This window comes from Rhinoraja longicauda, chromosome 34, assembly GCF_053455715.1.
Source record: "Rhinoraja longicauda isolate Sanriku21f chromosome 34, sRhiLon1.1, whole genome shotgun sequence".
NCBI lineage: Eukaryota > Metazoa > Chordata > Chondrichthyes > Rajiformes > Arhynchobatidae > Rhinoraja > Rhinoraja longicauda.
The window spans coordinates 1,855,944-1,877,015 of NC_135986.1; the positions used below are offsets into that span (position 1 = coordinate 1,855,944).

Below are 21,072 nucleotides of genomic sequence, written 5' to 3' on the forward strand. Positions count from 1 at the left end.
TTCATCAATTAGACAATTTATCAATAGGTGCAGGAGTAGACTATTCGGCCCTTCGAGCCAGCACCGCTATTCACTGTGATCATGGTTGATTATCCACAATCAGTACCCCGTTCCTGCCTTCTCCCCATACCCCCTGACTCCTCTATCGTTAAGAGCTGTACCTAACTCTCTCTTGAAAGCATCCAGAGAATTGGCCTCCGCTGCCTTCTGAGACAGAGAATTCCACCTTCTTTCAGAAGGTAAAAATATCAGATTTGGAAGCAGGATTAGGCCAGTCAGACCCTCGAGTCTGGCCTGTCATTCAATTGGGAGTTGGCTGATATTCGATGGCTTGTGGAGTAAATGCCTCTTGTATTTGGTTACCTTGCTAAGGGGCGGTCACGGTGGTGCAGCGGTAGAGTTGCTGCCTTACAGCGCTTGCAGCGCCAGAGACCCCGGTTTTGTTCCCGACCACGGGCGCTGCCTGTATGGAGTTTGCACGTTCTCCCCGTGACCTGCTTGGGTTTACTCCGAGATCCTCGGTTTCCTCCCGCACTCCAAAGACGAGCAGGTTTGCAGGTTAACTAACTGGCTTGGTACAATTGTAAATTGTCCCCAGTGTGTGCAGGATAGTGTTAGTGTGCGGGGATCGCTGGTCGGCGCGGATTCGGTGGGCCAAAGGGGATGTATCTCCAAACTTGTAAATTATGTAGTCACTTGTATTATTATCTTATGGCAATGGAAATAATTGTACCTGGGGATCAGAATTCTTTAGGATAAAATGTGCAAATACTTAATTTTGTTAATAGCTTAAAAATTTGCTGCTTTAAAACAATCGATTTTTATCCATCAATCCTGTTCTGTGTGTTATAATTCTTCTGTGGCCCAAGCTGATTTTCCTAGAATCAGTTCTTTTACACCATTATTACACAGACACACCGAGTACAACAAAGTTGGATTGGAAAAGCTGAGAGTCGGGTTGCTGGAAATCAGGTCAGAAGTCATAGGAGCAGAATTAGGCCATTCGGCCCATCAGGTCTACTCCGCCATCCAATCATGGCTGATCCGTCTCTCCCTCCTAACCCCATTCTCCTGCCTTGCAATAGACAATAGGTGCAGGAGGAGGCCATTCGGCCCTTCGAGCCAGCACCACCATTCAATGTGATCATGGCTGATCATCCACAATCAGTACCCCGTTCCTGCCTTCTCCCCATACCCCCTGACTCTGCTATCATTAAGAGCTCTATCTAACTCTCTCTTGAAAGCATCCAGAGAATTGGCCTCCACAGTCTTCTGTGGCAAAGAATTCCACAGATTCACGCCCTCTGACCGAAGAAATTCCTTCTCATCCCCTTCCTTAAGGAACGTCCTTGAATTCTGAGGCTGTGTCCACTGGTCCTAGACTATCCCACTGGTGGAAACATCCACTCCATACCCACTCTAATCTATACACTAAAACTCTTGTTTGTTTGTTTGTTTGTTTGTTCCTGAACTACAGCCAAAACGGTACACGATAGCGCGACAATTTTAGGCCCACCTTACTCACCGTCATCCCTTTGGTGCTAATGGAAGAAGTTTCATTGAAGTCGGTGTTATATTTTAAAAGTTATTCACATTTCAAAGTTGGCGAGGGGGTCGGAGAGGGTGCTGCACCAATGCAGGAGAGGTTTGAGCCCAACGGGTCCACTTGGTCTATTCTGAAATATAATCTGAATCTGAAATAAAACCAGATACTCCGCAGGTCAGGCGGTATCTGAGAAGGGAGAATATTGCTTGATTAGTTGCCCAGAAAGGTCACTTCCTGAGTTTTGCTTCGGAAAAATCCCCAAAAAACTGAGTCTGTTGAAGAAAATCACTTCATTTTATCAATATAGATATATTTATTGAAAAGTGCACATATTATTGCATCATTACAATACATTCACTTTACATGCATAATATACAATGGCCTGTCACATACTTGAATGAAGAAGAGGCAGTGTGTGGAAAGGGTTCAAGACTCGTCAGCGCTCTTGTGCAATGGTAAGGAACTGAATACAGCAGTGGAGAGTCCCAAATCTTCAATGGTTCCTGCCCACAAAGGTGTAGCCTCTCCCACACTGGTCAAAAAGCAGCAGGTGTACGTCAATGCGGTCACGCCCAAGACCCCCCTCTAAGTCATACACCTTCGCCAACTGGAAATAGATTGTTGTCCTTCCCACTATCCCGAGACCAAGACATGGAATTCCCTACCTGACAGCACTCCTGGGAGTCTCATTCACTTCTAAAGTATTATTTCTCCTGTGTGGTCTGCCGTGATTGATCCAAAAGATTTTTGACATTCTCTGTTCTGTTTCATGAATGAAGACATTGGGTCAAAGAGTCAGAAGGTCATAAGTAACAGGAGCAGAATTAGACCATTCGGCCCATCAAGTCTACTCCGCCATTCAATCATGGCTCTCTCTCCTCACCCCATTCTCCCCATAACCCCTGACACCCACACAAACCCAGAATCTATCCATCTCTGCCTTACAAATATCCATTGACTTGGCCTCCAGACTTCTGTGGCAAAGAATCACCACCCTCTGACTAAAGAAACGTCAATTTATTCCGAGGCTGTGCCTTCTCGTCAGAAGAAGGGTCTCGACCCCAAACGTCACCTATTCCTTTTCTCCAGAGATGCTGCCTGACCCGCTGAGTTACTCCAGCACTTTGTGTTTTTTTAAAATAAACCAGTATCTGCAGTTCCTTGGATGGACACAAAGTGCTGGAGTAACTCAGAGGGTCAGGCAACATCTCTGGGGAAAAAATATGGGTGACGTTTCTGGTCAGGACCCTTCTTCAGAATGTTCTCCAGAAACGCTGCCTGCCCTGCTGAGTTACTCCCAACACTTTGTGTCTATCTTTGGCATAAACCAGCATCTGCAGTTCCTTGTGTTTCTAGCTTTAAGTGTTTAGCAGAGAGAAGTGACCCACTTGATACCCATCGAGTCAACTCCGCCATTCAATCACGGCTGATCTATCTCTCCCTCCTAACCTCATTCTCCTGCCTTTTCCCCATAACCCCTTCAGACACCCGTCTGAAGTGGGACTTGAACCCACGACTCGCCCTTGCAGAGGTGAGAATGAGACCACAACCTCCTCGAGAATGGGTATGGGGCGCTGTGGCCTGAGGGTATTGTTGGGAGCGGGGTCCAGTCATTCTGCGGACTGCCGCAATTCTAAACTGCTGTGTCGGCGTTTGCATTGAGAGCGGCTCGCTCAAAGCCGTCAGAGTGGATTTGCAATGGTGGCCAAACGGTTTTAAAATCCCTCAAACCTCACCAGGCACTGCCTCTTTGAAAAAGCACACACACAAAAAACACTGAAATAAATAATCTTACAATATATCTCGGGGAAAAGGGACATTGCACAGGGATATTCAAAGTGGGATTGGTTTCATTGCCAATCTATGAGGGGCAAGCACGGTCAAACAGACGGCACAGTACCAGGTGCTCCGTGACGTACGATGCTTCGGCTTACGATATTTCGACTTTGCGATGGTGTGCAGAAGGCAGCCGGCCGCCTCGCGCTTCCCAGCCACGTGATCGCGCTTTTCGACGTACGATATTTTCGGTTTGCGATGGGTTTCTCAGAACGTCACCCCTTGGTATGCTGAGCAGCACCTGCATTGCTACCAGAGTCAACTGCACGGGGATTATATTAATGTTGACAAAGACACTGATAACGTGTTCCTAATTAAGCATCGCCGAGATGCAAGTGGCAGGAAAATAGCATTCGTGGCCTCTTCCTCAAATGATGTTGTTCTGAAGTGAGGTTTTGTTTTGGAAGGGTGGGTATGTTTAAGGAAATGTTCCCCCCAGGTTCCATGTGAGCAGAGACGTGGCTGCAAATTGGTGGGAGAGCTGAATGTGTGAGATGCTTCATTGAACCCACTGCTAGGGTTGCCAACTGTCCTGTACTAGCCAGGACATCCGGTATTTTGGGCTAAATTAGTTTGTCCCGTACAGGAGCGCCCTTGTCCCCTATTAGGCCCCGGGGGAGGCGCTGTAGGCCCGCAGTGTAGGCCCGGACAGTGTAGGCCCAGACGCTGTAGGCCCAGACAGTGTAGGCCCGCACAGTGTAGGCCTGGACACTGTAGGCCCGGACACTGTAGGCCCGGACAGTGTACGTCCGGAGCCCTGGGCACTGCCTAACGGAGGTTGCGTAGCAACCCGCCTCCCGACCCCGGCGGCCGCCATTGGTAGAGCGGGAGCACATGGCCGCTGGCTGGGTGAGGACGCGTGGGGCGCGGGGCGGTGACATCACCTTGTCCCTTATTTGGGAGTGAGTAAGTTGCCAACCCCTATCAACTGGCTATCCAGTAGTTGAGGGCAGGTTTTTACGTAACGCAAGCCTGGAGGGTCCAGCAATGGCCCTGCTGATGTGAGCTGTAACGACTATGTTGGTCAGGGGCTTGAGCATAAAATGTTGGTTCAACTTGGAGCGCAGAGTCCCAGACACAACACACACTGGACTGAAGGCTGAAAGTTTCAATGAACAAGAAACTGCCACCTGGTGTGGCAGGAAGGAACTGCAGATGCTGGCTTACACCGAAGATAGACGCAAAATGCTGGAGTAACTCAGCAGGACAGGCAGCATCTCCGGAGAGAAGGAATGGGTGACGTTTTGGGTCGAGACCCACCTGGTGCTATTTTCGAGGACAGAAGCATAAGGGACATGGTAGGTGAGGATCATTGACGCTTGGCGTTTGCTTGGCGGGGTTGCGGGGAATTGCTGGCAAAGAGAAATGGCTATAGAGGATAGCTGTGGGTAGGGGTTGCCAGCTTTCTCACTCGCAAATAAAGGACAAAACGTGATGTCATTGTCCCGCGCCCGACGTGACCTCACCCAGCCAGCGGCCACGTGCTCCCGCTCCACCAATGGTGGCCGCCCGGGCCGGGAGGCGGGTTGCTAGGCGCCCGGGCCTCTGGGCCTACACTAACCGGGCCTACAGTGGCCCCCGTGCCGACAGTGTCCGGGCCGACAGTGTCCGGCCCTACAGTGGCCCCCGGGCCTACAGTGTCCGAGCCTACACCGTCCGGGCCCACAGCGTCCGGGCCTACAGTTTCCAGGCCTACAGTGTCCGGGCCTACAGCGCCCGCCGGGCCTAATACGGGACAAGGGCAGTCCCGTACGGGACAAATCAACTAGGCCCAATATACGGGATGTCCCGGCTAATATGGGACAGTTGGCAACCCTAGTGGTGCTGAACATAAGGTGACACGTACCTAGCAGGCTTATTGACCACAGGTTCTACATAACTGGTGAGGGTCACAAGGTCAACTGATCACAGGATGAGAGGTCAAATTTCCGATTGGCATAATGCACCAACGTTGCTGACTTAGTTATCACCCGGCACTTCTAATGCCGGAACGTGAAACGTACCTTAATACTAGAATTAAGGCAACAGATTAGAGAGTTATATTATGATGTGGAGAAGGAAACTTGGATTAATGGGAAAGGGGAAACTATTCTGTCGTGGTCAGTTCAGTTCAGTTTAGAGATACAGCGCGGAAACAGGCCCTTCAGCCCACCGGGTCCGCGCCGACCAGCGATCCCCGCCACACTAACACTACCCTACACACACTGGGGACAATTTTACATTTATTCCAAGTCAATTATCCTACAAACCTCCACGTCTTCGGAGTGTGGGAGGAAACCAAAGATCTCGGAGAAAACCCACCCGGGTCACGGGGAGAACGTGCAAACTCCGTACGTGGTCGGGATCGAACCCGGGTCTCCGGCGCTGTGAGGCAGCATCTTCGGAGAGAAGGAATGGGGTGACGTTTCGGGTCGAGACCCTTCTTCAAGGGACCGGATGGGTGTTGGACATCCTATTGAGATTCGCACGGTGAAATTTACAGATGCTCCTCGAAGTACGATATTCCCACTTTACGAAGGTGCAAGGGCGACAAACATTCAGCAGGAACCGCACTTGGACTTTTGGATTTTGATCTTCTCGAGGGCTAGCGGTACGCGTTTTTGACTTGCGATATTTACGATTTACGATTGGGCCTATCGGAAACGAAGCCCCATCGTAAGTCGAGGAGCACCTGTGGTGGGCGGTCGGAGACAGCGTGGGGGGGGGATTGGATGTGGAGAGTATTGGGCGGGAAGGGGAGATGGGAGGTGAGGTAACAAGAGGATCGTGGTGGAGGGTGGCGATGGAAGGGGAGAGAGAATCGGACTGAGGGTGCAGGAGGGAGAGAGAGGAACACGGGGAGAGGAACTGGGCAGTGGAGGACAGAGGAGCATTGAGAAGAGGATGTGCAGATGTGGCGGCCGAAGGTTACGGGACGTTGGTGAGATCGCTTGAGAGGACTAGGCGGTGTGGTTGAGCCGGGGCGGAGGGGGAGACGGGCGGTAGGCATTCTCGAAAGGCAAGGTTTGGTGGTGAGCACAGAGGACCATGCAGTGTAACCGGGAGGGAGGCCGGAGCCTGGGCAAGGCCGGACCGTGCTCTCTGCCTCGCTGGGCGAGCCCTGCGGGGGGCGCTCACAGCTCGGCGCACCGCTCCTGCCGGCTGTAGTGGTCAAACTGGTTCTTCCAGTGCATCATGTAGGAACTCCACCGATGGAACTCCGTCTTCCACTGGCGCTCTGCCTCGTCGATGGTCTCTGCAAGGCAAGGTCGGAGAGTCAGTAGTGGAGAGGACAGGCGGGCGACAAACGGATACCCCGACAGGATCTTTACAGCTTCCACACAGGAAAGTGTGAACTGCGAAGGGGATGTTCGGAGGTTGCAGGGTGACTTGGACAGGTTGAGTGAGTGGGCAGATGCATGGCAGATGCAGTATCTATACACTAAACCTCTCGTCTGTTTGTTTGTTCCAGAACTACATCCAAAACGGTGCACGATAGCACGACAATTTTAGGCCCACCTTACTCACCGTCGTCCCTTTGGTGCTAATGGAAGAAATTTCATTGAAATCGGTGTTATATTTTAAAAGTTATTCACATTTTAAAGTTTAAATCTATCTCCTAGGGAAGGATGGGGGGGGGGAGGGAGGAAGGGACGGGGAGGAGGATAAGGGGGGGTTGAGGGGGATGGAGTGGGGGGGGGAGGGGGAGGGAGAGGGGGGAGTGGGAGGGTAGGGGAGGAGGGGGAGGGAGGGGAAGAGGAGAGGGTGCTGCAGCAATGCAGGAGAGGTTTGGGCCCAACGGGTCCACTTGGTCTAGTAATGTAGATAAACAATAGACAATAGGTGCAGGAGGAGGCCATTCGGCCCTTCGAGCCAGCACCGCCATTCAATGTGATCATGGCTGATCATTCTCAATCAGTACCCCGTTCCTGCCTTCTCCCCATACCCCCTGACTCCGCTATCCGTAAGAGCTCGATCCAGCTCTCTCTTGAATGCATTCAGAGAATTGGCCTCCACTGCCTTCTGAGGCAGAGAATTCCAAACGTGAGGTTTATCTCCTCCTGCACCTATTTTCTATGTTTCTATGATCCTTACCGCCTCCTTATAGGAAAGATGTTGTCAAGCTTGAAAGGGTTCAGATAGGATTTACGAGGATGTTGCCAGGACTAGAAGGTGTGAGCTACAGGGAGAGGTTGAGCAGGCTGGGTCTCTATTCCTTGGAGCGCAGGAGGATGAGGGGTGATCTTATTGAGGTGTCATGAGAGGAATAGATCAGGTAGATGCACAGAGCCTCTTGCCCAGAGTAGGGGAATCGAGGTCCAGAGGACATAGGTTCAAGGTGAAGGGGAAAAGATTTAACAGGAATCTGAGGGGTAACTTTTTCACACAAAGGGTGGCGGGTGTATGGAACGAGCTGCCGGAGGAGATAGTTGAGGCTGGGACTAGCCCAACATCTGCATCTAGCCTGTCCAATCCTTGAAGAATTTTATATGTTTCTATAAGATCCCCTCTCATCCTTGTAAATTCCAGCGAATACAAGCCTAGTCGGCCCATTCTTTCAGCGTATGTCAAATTGTAGATGAAAGCCATTTCAGATGTTCAATAACCATTTCTGAGTCAGATCAGTCAGTTAGTCAGTCTAGTTTATTGTCGCGTGTACCGAGGTACAGTGAAAAGCTTTTGTTGCGTGCTAACCAGTCAGTGGAAAGACAACACATGATTACAATCGATCCATTTACAGTGGACAGGTACATGATAAGGGCATGAATCTGACAGCCACAGGGAACCTGGTACCTCTGGGCAAGTCCATAGTAGTTAGTGTGCCTTACATTTACATGAAATATCAGCCAAAACATTATGACCATTGACAGGCGAAGTGAACAACGTTGATTATCTTGTTACAATGGCACCTGTCAAGGGGTGGGATATATTAGGCAGCAAGTGAACAGTCAGTTCTTGAAGTTGACGCGTTGGATGCAGGAGCAATGGGCAGGGGTAAAGACCTGAACGACTTTGACAAGGGCCAAATTGTTCTGGCCAGACGACTGGGTCAGAGCATCTCTGAAACAGCAAGGCTTGTGGGGTGCTCCCGGTCAGCAGTGGTGAGTACCGACCGACAGTGGTCCGGGGAGGGACAAACCACAAACCGGCGACAGGCAGGGTGTTGGGCGCCCAAGGCTCATCGATGCGCGAGGGAAACGAAGGCTATCCCGTCTGGTCCGAACCGACAGAAGGTCGACTGTGGCACAAGTCACAGGAAAATTTAATGGTGGTCACGGGAGGAATGTGTCACAATACACAGTGCATCGCACCCTGCTGCGTGTGGGGCTGCACACGGAGGACCAACAGCATATTAGGCAGGTGGGCATAATGTTTTGGCTCGTCAGGTCATAATGTTTTGGCTCGTCAGGTCATAATGTTTTGGCTGATCGGTGTATGTGCATTTCATGATATTGTCAGGAGCACATTACCCCATTCATTCTGTGATGGAAATTAGTTGGTAAAGGAACTAACTCCAACCTGCATTTAGAACGCAAAAGTTTAGTTTTAGTTTAGTTTTAGAAGTGCAGCGTGGAAACAGGCCCTTCGGCCCACCGGGTCCGCACCGACCAGCGATCCCCGCACACTAACACTATCCTACACACACCAGGGACAATTTGTACCTTTACACCAAGCCAATTAACCTACAAACCTGCGCATCTTTGGAGTGTGGGAGGAAACCGAAGATCTTGGAGGAATCCAATGCCTATGTAACTCTCTGTCCCCTGATGTCAGTCTGAAGGTGGGTCTCGACCCGAAACGCCACCCATTCCTTCTCTCCCGAGATGCGCTGCCTGACCCGCTGAGTTACTCCAGCACTTTGTGTCTGTCTTCGGCTAATTACCAGTCAGTCAGATTACTCAGTGCGGGAAGCAGTACTACCTGCTGCGCCCACTCATTAGTAACTTGCTCACTGGCTTGGGGTTTTGCCAGGACCATTTGTCTCCAGATCTCTTAGGTCTTGGACCAGACAGACCAAGGAGGTGGAGGCTACTGCACCGAGGAGTCCCCTGCAACCTGTTTCTCTCACGGTTCACAGACTCGCCAGCCGCCTGCCACTTGTGCGGACTGGAAGAGACCGTGTTCCAGGTCTACTACATGGAGCCCTTGTTCCAGTATCTAAAGGGGCCGCTCCTTTGCCTTCTGGCTGCACTTCACACCCACCATCCTCATCTTTGGACACCCTGTGCGTAGGGGAGAGGGTGGGGGGGGGGGGGGGGGGGCTGAAGATGTCCTGGTTGGTTTGGGTTGCTCCTGGGCCTGGCCAAGCTGGCCATTGGCGCCAGGCGGAAGAGGGCTCTGCCCGAGCCGGCTGCCTGCCTCTTTTCCGCGGTTAGGTCCGGTCCGGGGTGGCACTCGAGAGGGACATAGTCTTACCACAGTTATTTAGTACGTTTGTACGGATTGTGGCGTAGTTGTTTGAAAATTTGGCGTCTGGATAATTTGGTGATCTTGTACGCTGGTGGTGTGTGTGTTACCACCGTGTTGCTTTGTATCGTGATCGTAGTTAAATAAATTATTTTCGATCCAAAACAAAAAGGAGCTGAACTCCAGAGGGAAGTGGGAAGGGGAAGTGAGCAACATCAAAGGCAGCACTTCACTGAGTGTGACTTTAATGTGCTCTGTTGATGATGAATTTAATGGCTGGGGTCAGATCTCACACAAAGGAAGAGTTGGCGGTGGTAAAGTATCGCAGTGCCAGGCGTAGGGGTTGCCAACTTTCTCACTCCCAAATAAGGGACAAAAGGTGACGTCACCGCCCGGTGCTCCACGTGACCTTACCCACGTGCTCCCGCTCCACCAATGGCGGCCGCCCGGGCCGGGAGGCAGGTTGCTAGGCAACCTCCGTCAGGCGGCGCCCGGGCCTTCGAGCCTACACTGTCCGGGCCTACAGTGTCCAGGACTACAGTGTCCAGGACTACAGCATCCGGGGCTGCAGTGCCTGGGCCTACAACGTCCGGGCCTACAGCGTCCGGGCCTACAGCGTCCAGGCCCACAGCCCCTCCCGGGCCTAATACAGGACAAGGGCGAGCCCGTACGGGACAAACTAATTTAGCCCTGGCTAATACAGGACATTACGGATACAAACCTTACGGATCTCGACCAGAAACGTCACCCGAGATGCTGCCTGACCCGCTGAGTTACTCCAGCATTGTGTGTCTAACTTTAATTACATGTTACACGAGCATCTTGTGTTTTACGACTGTGGAGCAGATCAATTCCCACCGCCCCCCCCCCGGGATAAATAAAGTTCTATAGCTATCGTATCAATTGCCACAACTTCTCAGCCTCTTGTGCCTGCAGACGTGGACTTCATTAAAGTACAGGGTATCATTTGATCACAAGAGAGAGCCTGATCACCGACCATTGACATGTCTTGGTATTACTAGTGCAGAGCATCAATATTCTGGATGTTATACTACAAGGGCAGGTCAGATGGTTGGTATCTTGTTTGGTATCTTGAGGAGGAGGTTCTTCAGTCAGAGGGTGGTGAATCTGTGGAAATCTTTACCACAGAATAGACAATAGACAATAGGTGCAGGAGGAGGCCATTTGGCCCTTCGAGCCAGCACCGCCATTCAATGTGATCATGGCTGATCATTCTCAATCAGTAACCCGTTCCTGCCCTCTCCCCATATCCTTTGACTCCGCTATCTTTAAGAGCTTTGCCTAACTCTCTCTTGAAAGCATCCAGAGAATTGGTCTCCACTGCCTTCTGAGGCAGAAAATTCCACAGATTCACAACTCTCTGGGTGAAAAAGTTTTTCCTCATCTCTGTTCTAAATGGCCGATCTCTTATTCTTAAACTGTGGGTCCCTGGTTCTGGACTCCCCCCACATCGGGAACATGTTTCCTGCCTCTAGCGTGTCCAATCCCTTAATAATCTTATATGTTTCAATGGATTCAGAGATCAGTGCGGGTGTCAGGGGTTATGGGGAGAAGGTAGGAGAATGGGGTTAGGAGGGAGAGATAGATCAGCCGTGATTGAATGGTCCTCTTGTGGAATGGCAACAGGTTACCCGACAATGTGACAAAATGGAGTAAAATCGCTAAAAGCCAAGCCTCTAACTTCCGGTGTAACTAGAGGTTGCCAACTTCCTCACTCCCAAAGAAGGGACAAAGGATGATGTCACCACCCCGCGCCCCACGTGACCTCACCCAGCCAGCGGCCACGTGCTCCCGCTCCACCAACGGCAGCCGCCCGGGCCAGGAGGCGGGTTGCTAGGCAACCTCCTTTAGGCGGTGCCCGGGCCTACAAGTGTCCAGGACTACAGCAGACCCCGGGCCTACAGTGTCCAGTCCTACTGTGTCCTGGCCTACAGTGTCTAGGCCTACAGTGTCCGGTCCTACAGTGGCCCCCACGCCTACAGTGTCTGGGCCTATAGTGTCTGGGCCTACAGCGTCCGGGCCTTCAGCGCCATCCGTGCCTAATACGGGACAAGGGCGATCCCATTTGGGACAAGCCAATTTAGCCCAAAATACGGGGTGTCCCGGCTAATACGGGACAGTTGGCAACCTTAGGTGTGACACAGTGAACAGCTTACATTGTAGCATCTGTGTTTACCATGACCCTAGCCTGTGAACTACTTTTAAACAATGCACACAAAACATTTTAAAGGTATAAGTGCTGAACAGAGATTTTTTTATTTACGTCACACATGCAGGAAGTAAAGAACACGGGAAACATTAAATTTGGGAACAGAAAATCAGATGATGGTTTTACATGCAATACAATGAACAACCACGTTAAAGGCCGAAAGCAACTAAAATATCGTAGAGAAATTTACCAAAGCACCACAACACAGTGAAAATTACAAATCATAATGAAACCAAAATAACAATATGGGGAACGGAATATTTTTTTTACACTGAGGAATTGTGTGTTGATATCTGGAGGTTGGAGGTTTGCAGGAGAAACCAAAGAGAAGAAGGCAGGAGAATTGGGGAGAAGGACAAGGAACGAGAGAGAGAGAGAGAGAGAGAGAGAGAGAGAGAGAAGATGAAAGAGGGATGAGGCAGGAGTGAAAGATAAAGAAACATGGATAAATGCGGAAGCACTGCGAGCAGGGGAATCAATGCAGAATGGTGGAGGAGCAAGGAAAACAAAGTGGATTAACAGGAAGGAATCAATGAGGGAGAAAACTAGGGTTGCCAACTACCTCACTCCAAATAAGGGACAAAAGGTGGCGCCACTGCCCCGCGCCCCACGTGACCTCACCCAGCCAGCTGCCACATGTTCCCGCTCCACCAATGGCGGCCACCCGGTCCAGTAGGCGGGTTGCTAAGCAACCTCCGTTAGGTGGGCCTACACTGTCTGGCCTACAGTGACCCGGGGCCTACAGTGACCGAGCCTACAGCGCCCCCCCGGGTCTAATACGGGACAAGGGCGGTCCCATACGGGACAAACCAATTTAGCCCAATATACGGGATGTCCCGGCTAATATGGGACAGTTGGCAATCCTCGAGAAAACACTGCTGAGAAAAATGTCAGAGGGAATGGGTGGGAGAACAAGTGTACGATATAACCACAACCCCCCAGGATGAGGAGGGGATCTTATAGAGACGTATAAAATTATGAAAGGACTGGACAAGCTAGATGCAGGAAAAATGTTCCCAATGTTGGGGGAGTCCAGAACCAGGGGCCACACACAGTTTAAGATTAAAGGGGAGGCCATTTAAAACTGAGGTGAAAAAAAACTTTTTCACCCCGAGAGTTGTGAATCTGTGGAATTCTCTGCCACAGAGGGCAGTGGAGGCCGATTTACTGGATGAATTTAAAAGAGAGTTAGATAGAGCTCTAGGGGCTAGCGGAATCAAGGGATGTGGGGAGAAGGGCGGCACGGTGGCGCAGCGGTAGAGTTGCTGCTTTACAGCGAATGCAGCGCCGGAGACTCAGGTTCGATCCTGACTACGGGTGCTGCACTGTAAGGAGTTTGTACGTTCTCCCCGTGACCTGCGTGGGTTTTCTCCGAGATCTTCGGTTTCCTCCCGCACTCCAAAGACGTACAGGTATGTAGGTTAATTGGCTGGGTAAAATGTAAAAATTGTCCCTAGTGGGTGTAGGATAGTGTTAATGTACGGGGATCACTGGGCGGCACGGACTTGGAGGGCCGAAAAGGCCTGTTTCCGGCTGTATATATATGATATGATATGATATGATAAGGCAGGCACGGGTTACTGATTGTGAATGATCAGCCATGATCACAATGAATGGCGGTGCTGGCTCGAAGTTAATTATGATTTTATTGCTCTGTGTCCCAGTACCACTTGGCGTTCTGGATTTCATCCCATGAGCCTTGAGATGATTGAGTTGGCGGCTGATTTCTTGCCATGCTTGCTCCCTGGTGGTGAGAGGGAGTCACCACCCAGCTCCAAATCCTGCCCTGGAACATCCCGCCTTGTTTAACCTTTGTGCTTGTGTTTGGCGTTGTGCTTTATTCACATCTTATCTGCTGATTCTCCCGGTCCCAGCTACAACAAAACTGCTGGCTCACTGTTTCAGATATCCTGGGTTCGATCCTGACCTCGGGTGCTGTCTGTGTGGAGTTTGCACGTTCTCCCCGTGTTTGTTTCCCAGCGGGTGCTCTGGTTTCTTCCCCCCCCCCCCCATTCCAAAGTTATGGGTTTGTCGGTTAATTGGCCTCTCTACACCGATCAGCCAAAACATTATGACCACTGACATACGAAGTGAATAACATTGGTTATCTTGTTACAATGGCACCTGTCAAGGGGTGGGATATATTAGGCAGCAAGTGAACAGTCAGTTCTTGAAGTTGACATGTTGGATGCAGGAGAAATGGGCAGGAGTAAAGACCTGAGCCACTTTGGCAAGGGCCAAATTTTTATGGCCAGACGACTGGGTCAGAGCATCTCTGAAACGGCAAGGCTTGTGGGGTGCTCCCGGTCAGCAGTGGTGAGTACCCACTGACAGTGGTCCGAGGAGGGACAAACCACAAACCGGCGACAGGCAGGGTCTTGGGCGCCCAAGGCTCATCGATGCGCGAGGGCAACGAGGGCTATCCCGTCTGGTCCGAACCGACAGAAGGTCGACTGTGGCACAAGTCACAGAGAATTTTAATGGTGGTCACGGGAGGAATGTGTCACAATACACAGTGCATCGCACCCTGCTGCGTATGGGGCTGCACACGGAGGACCAACAGCATATCAGGCAGGTGGGCATAATGTTTTGGCTGACTGGTGTATGTTGGGAGTGGATGTGAAGGTAGGATAACAGAGTTATGTGATGGCGCGGTCCAGTCCAGTCGCCGTCGTGGTAGCTCTGCGGGAACTGTGCGTTTTAAACTGGTATGTTTACTTTAAAATTATCCCTAAGTGCTCTAGCGTGTGCTAGCACTTAGCATTAACCAATGTACGACCGGGAAACGCTCGTAAAATTAAACTCGAGCGCTACAGGAGCACTATTAAACAGAAATCTACTCACCGATATACCGATAGAGATCATCAAAGGAGCGCACCGCGGCAGCAGCAGTGGGAGCGCAGGTCAGTGGGAAAGTCGGAAAAAACACCGAGGGAAGCGAGGGGGGGTTCGGAACAGGCTGAGAACCCAAGCCTTACGTCCACCTCTGCCCAGCATACTTCTGGCCAACGTCCAGTCCCTGGAGAACAAGCTGGATGACCTGAGGGCAAGGATCAGATTCCAGAGGGACATAAAGAACTGTAACATCCTTTGTCTGACTGAAACATGGCTGACCCCGCTGGTGCCTGACCAGGTGATCTGCCCAACCGAGTCCTTCACTGTTTTCCGGGCGGACAGAACGAAAGAATCTGGGAAATCCAAGGGCGGAGGAGTCTGCTTCTTGACCAATAATAACTGGTGTAATCCTGGGAATATTAAGACGCTTTCTCGTTCCTGCTCGCCGGACCTGGAACATCTAACTATCCTATGCCGACCATTCTACCTACCCCGGGAGTTCAGCTCGGTGATCATCACAGCCGTCTATATCCCACCGCATGCGGACACCGACGTGGCACTGTCCACCCTACACGATGTGTTGTGTCAACACCAAAACAAGAACCCTGATGCGGCTGTGCTGGTGGCTGGAGACTTCAATAGGGGAAATCTCAAAAAGGTAATGCCCAACTTCTACCAACACATCGCGTGTGTCACCAGGGGGGAAAGAACTTTGGACCACTGCTACACGCCGTTCAGGAAAGGCTACAAGGCCGTTTCTCTCCCTCCTTTTGGGAAATCTGACTGGTTGAGAAGCTGCTGGAACTGGGGCTTAGCACCCCTCTGTGTGCCTGGGTCCTGGACTTTCTCACTGCCAGGCCCCAAGTGGTCAGGATGGGGGAACACACATCTAGCTCCCTCACCCTGAACATAGGATCCCCCCAGGGCTGCGTCCTTAGCCCCCTACTGTACTCCCTGTACACACATGACTGTAGGGCCAGCTCAAACTCCATCATCAAGTTTGCTGATGACACTGTGGTGGTGGGCCGGATCTCCAACAACGATGAGAAGGCCTACCGGGAGGAGGTGGCTGATCTGGCACTCTGGTGTCAGGACAATAGCCTCCTCTTGAATGTCACTAAAACAAGGAGCTGATTGTGGACTTCAGAAGGGCTAAACATCCAAGGACGTACACGCCACTGGAGATAAATGGGTCTATTGTGGATAGGGTGAGCAGTTTCAAATACTTGGGAGTCCGCATCGCAGAGGATCTGACGTGGGCAACGCACATTGCCGCACTGGTGGGTAAGGCTAAGCAGCGCCTTTACCACCTTAGACAACTGAGGAAATTCAGAGTGTCGCTGAGGATCCTTCATTGCTTCTACTCTGGGGCTGTAGAGAGCATCCTGTCCGGCAACATTACAGTCTGGTTTGGGAACAGCTCTGCCCAGGACAGGATGGCCCTGCAGAGAGTAGTGCGTTCGGCAGAACGCACCATGGGAACTACACTCGTCCCCCTGCAGGACCTATACATCAGGAGGTGCAGATCCAGAGCAAGCAAGATCATGAGGGACCCCTGCCACCCCAGTAACGGACTGTTCCAGATGCTACGGTCAGGCAAACGCCTCCGCTGTCACGCTGTGAAAACGGAGAGGATGAGACGGAGCTTCTTCCCACAGGCCATCAGGACTGTCAACTTTGATAACCCCAGAGACTAAATTTTTGTCGACACTTTTTGTGCTATGTTTAGTAACTTATTAACTTTATTTATATGCTGTAACTGTAATTATTTTTGTGCACAACCCGCAGGCATTGCCACTTTCATTTCACTGCACATCGAGAATGTGTATGTGACAAATAAATTTGACTTGACTTGACTTGACTTGAACTTGTGTGAGTGGGTGATTGATGCTTGCGTGGACTGAAGTATTTATTTACATCGTTTGTAAAATTTCAATCAATTCCAAAAAAACTCTTTTTTGGGCTCCTGCTTGTAAAACATCAGTGATCCCAGACCGATCAAATTTGTTCTTTGAGATTATCTTCAACTAAAGACCATCAAACTGACTACAATGCTGGAGGTCCTGTTTTTCAACCTTCTACCGAACTCTCGAAATCCCCTATCTCTCCTCTTACCTGCAACCTGCAGAAAATTCAAGCTATGTTCGGAACGAATCCCTTCTTCCAAACTGGCCCTTAGGCCAGGAGCAGATTCACTCCACACTGAATTTGGATGTGTGGGGAAAGAAGGGAAGATGAGTCGTGGAGAGGTAAAGGGAGAGTGTGTGTGAGAGAGAGAGAGAGAAAATGAGGTGGTAGGAGGAGAAAAATAGATAGAGGCAGGGAGGCAGATAGAGGCAGAAACAGGCAGAGAGACAGAGACAGGCAAAGAGGCAGAGAGACAGAGACAGAGAGACACAGGGGCAGAGAGACAGAGGCAAGAGACAGAGAGAGAGAGAGAGACAGAGAGGCAGCGAGGCTTGTATACACTGTATACACTGTATAGGCTTGTATACACTGGAATGTAGAAGGATGAGGGGGGATCTTATTGAAACATATAAGAGAATTAGGGGATTGGACACATTAGAGGCAGGAAACATGTTCCCAATGTTGGGGGAGTCCAGAACAAGGGGCCACAGTTTAAGAATAAGGGGTAGGCCATTTAGAACGGAGATGAGGAAGAACTTTTTCCGTCAGAGAGTGGTGAAGGTGTGGAATTCTCTGCCTCAGAAGGCAGTGGAGGCCAGTTCGTTGGATGCTTTCAAGAGAGAGCTGGATAGAGCTCTTAAGGATAGCGGAGTGAGGGGGTACGGGGAGAAGGCAGGAACGGTGTACTGATTGAGAGTGATCAGCCATGATCGCATTGAATGGCGGTGCGTACAGGCTCGAAGGGCTGAATGGCCTCCTCCTGCACCTATTGTCTATTGTCTATTGAGGCAGAGGCAGAGAGAGAGACTGAGACAGAGAGAATGACCCAGACAGAGAGAGAGAGAATGACAGAGAGAGAATGACAGACAACAGACATACTCACAATTACCTGTCGGCCCCTTGAGCAGGCTTGAGTTGGTGCAGAGAGGGCTAGAGGGAAGACGAGACTTACCCACAAGCTTTAAGGTTCTTAATCAGTAAAGCCAGTCTGAGATTGTTATTGGACGCACACCGGTTTAGACAAAGAGGAGTGAGTTACACGATTAAGTAAACAACCTGAGAAACAGCTCAGGCCCTCAGAGTCTGCGTGGGTCCAGGTTAAAGAGCACACAATGTATTATGGAAACACATGAAGAAATCACTTTGAGAACGCACAATGCTGAGTGTTGAAAAGCAAGACTTTAAAAAGATAGTTTCAAAGTTTGAGGGCCTGTTTGGGGCAGCTTATAAAATATTCAAAAGTGTTACATTCAACTGGTTGCTTAACAGGAGTTTGATTTTGTCAAATAATTCAATAATTTTTTTAAGAATGCTGTGATGCTTCATGAAGATGGGCAGGAAATAAGGTTGCCAACTGTCCCGTATTAGCCGGGACATCCCGTATATTGGGCTCAATTGGTTTGTCCCGTATGGGACCGCCCTTGTCCCATATTTGGCCCGGGGGGGGGGGGCGCTGTAGGCCCGGACAGTGTAGGCTCAGACAGTGTAGGCCCGGACAGTGTAGGCCCAGACAGTGTAGGCCCGGACAGTGTAGGCCCGGACAGTGTAGGCCCGGACAGTGTAGGCCCAGACAGTGTAGGCCCGGACAGTGTAGCCTGGACACTGTAGGTCTGGGGGCCGCTGTAGGCTTGGGGGCCGCTGTAGGCTAACGGAGTGTGTTCGGGGAGCGGGGCCGAGTGCGTTCGCCTAACGGAGGTTGCGTAGCAACCCGCCTCCCGGCCCGGGCGGCCGCCATTGGTGGAGCGGGAGCACGTGGCCGCTGGCTGGGTGAGGTCACTTGGGGCGTGGGGCGCGGGGCGGAGACATCACCTTGTCCCTTATTTGGGAGTGAGACAGTTGGCAACCCTAGGGGTGATATTTCAGGACTGGGCGGTGGGCAATAAGGAACTGGATGGTGTTGGGCAGGAAGGGAGTGACTGGGAGCCAAATGAGGACAGGAGGGGGTTTGCAGATCAGAAGGTGGGGCGAGGCGGCAGAACCAGGGGCCACACAGTCTAAGAATAAAGGGGAGACCATTTAAAACTGAGATGAGAAAAAACTTTTTCACCCAGAGAGTTGTGAATTTGTGGAATTCTCTGCCACAGAGGGCAATGGAGGCCGATTCACTGGATGAATTTAAAAGCGAGTTAGATAGAGCTCTAGGGGCTAGCGGAATCAAGGGATATGGGGAGAAGGCAGGCACGGGTTACTGATTGTGGATGATCAGCTATGATCACAGTGAATGGTGGTGCTGGCTCGAAGGGCTAAATGGCCTCCTCCTGCACCTATTTTCTATGTTACTGTTTCTCTGGGAGGATGATGTTGGCTGGCACAATTTGGGGGTAGGGGAAAGGATGCTGGGCCTACATTTCAAAAGCTCCACTCTTGATCCACTTCAGCGATTTCGACAGGTCCTGGATCTTACAAAAACCTGGGAAATGGCCCTGCCTTCCTCCTGCACCTCCTGCAAGGGCCTTTGCTGATGGCACGCTGGCGCGCTATTCTTGTTCAATAAAAAGAGAGGTAGAGGAAGGAAAATAAAAGTACATAGAAACCGTTCCCCTTACAACTAGCAGTCCCGTGGCTAGAAAGTTCTCCATCACAAGCTAAAATAAAAAGGGAAGAAGGATTAAATTAACTCAAAATGTCAAATTAAAATGAATAGATTGTTTAAAAGATTTTTAATCAAGTGTAGAGCTTTCTTTTAATGCATATTTCTTAATTTTTACAGCACCTACCCATAAAAAGATGGCTACTCATTGCCAAATCCCCTCCTCTTTGCCCATCCCTAAGTGCTCCGAGAGCAGGTACAGGTGAATAAGGTTGCCAACTGTCCCGTATTAGCCAGGACATCCCGTATAATATTGGGCTAAATTGGTTTGTGCCGTACGGGATCGCCCTTGTCCCATATTAGGCCCAGGAGGCACTGTAGGTCCACTGGGGGGGCTGTAGGCCCGGACACTGTAGGCCCGGATGCTGTAGGCCAGGAAGCTGTAGGCCCAGACGCTGTAGGCCCGGACGCTGTAGGCCCGGGGCCTGCTGTAGGCCCGGACGCTGTAGGCCAGGACAGTTTAGGCCCGTAGGCCCGGGCACTGCCTAACGGAGGTTGCGTAGCAACCTGCCTCCCTTCCCGGGCGGCCGCCATTGGTGGAGTGGGAGCACGTGGCCGCTGGCTGGGTGAGGTCACGTGGGATTTTGTCCCTTATTTGGGAGTGAGAACGTTCGCAAACCGACTGGTGAACCACCATCTTGAACCAGTGTCGTTCACATGGTGAAGATGCCCACACAATGTGCAGTGGTTTCCAGTAGTGGTTGATTGAAAGACACAGCGTGGAAACAGGCCCTTCGGCCCACCGAGTCCACGCTGACCATCGATCACCCGTTCACACCAGTTCTATGTTGTCCCACGTTCGTTGCCATACCCTGCATACCAGGGGCAATTTTACAGAGGGCCCGTTGATCTTCAAACCCGCACGGTCACGGATGCGCAGCGGTAGAGTTGCTGCCTTGCAGCGCTTGCAGCGCCGGAGACCCGGGTTCGATCCCGACTACGGGCGCTGTCTGTACGGAGTTTGTACGTTCTCCCCGTGACCTGCGCGGGTTTTCTCCGAGATCTGCGGTCTCCTCCCACACTCCGAAGACGTGCAGGTTTGTAGGTTAATTGGCTTTGTGGTAAATGTAAAAATTGTCCCTAGTGGGTGTCGGGCAGCCTTGATGTGCGGGGACCGCTGGTCGGCGCGGACCCGGTGGGCCGAAAGGGCCTGTTTCCGCGCTGCATCTTTAAACTATCTCGCAACGTCTTTGGGATGCACCTGCAGGAAGCCCACGTGCTCGCGGGGACAACCTGCAAACTCCACACTGCCAGCGCCGGAGATCGGGAATGTACCTGGGTCGCGGGAGTTGTGAGTGAGCAGCTCTACCCACTGCTCTACCCAGGTGTGATCTGGCCCATCATGGGAGAGGGGTTACCAGAGCAGACTCATCCCTGTCCTCCCGAGACAGGAGCAGAACAGTGAAGAGGGACATCGGATTGCGGGATGGCAGGAATGGAAGTGACAGCCGCACTGGGCTGTGTGGCCGGCTGCAGATGGGACTGCAAAATGGCGGCAAAGTGGCGCGTCTTGCAGATGGA

General features: G+C 51.3%; 1 protein-coding gene across 2 annotated transcripts in view; it reads right to left on the reverse strand.

Annotated features, from left to right (window-relative positions):
- Positions 1–4,897: 4,897 nt before the first annotated feature.
- Positions 4,898–21,072, reverse strand: part of ache (acetylcholinesterase (Yt blood group)) — a 41,749-nt gene continuing 25,574 nt past the window's right edge. For both annotated transcript variants that reach the window (XM_078427924.1, XM_078427923.1), the window contains exon 4: positions 4,898–6,617. In XM_078427924.1, the coding sequence (XP_078284050.1) occupies positions 6,496–6,617 (122 nt within the window). In that variant the 3' untranslated portion in view covers positions 4,898–6,495. The remainder of the gene's footprint in view (positions 6,618–21,072) is intronic.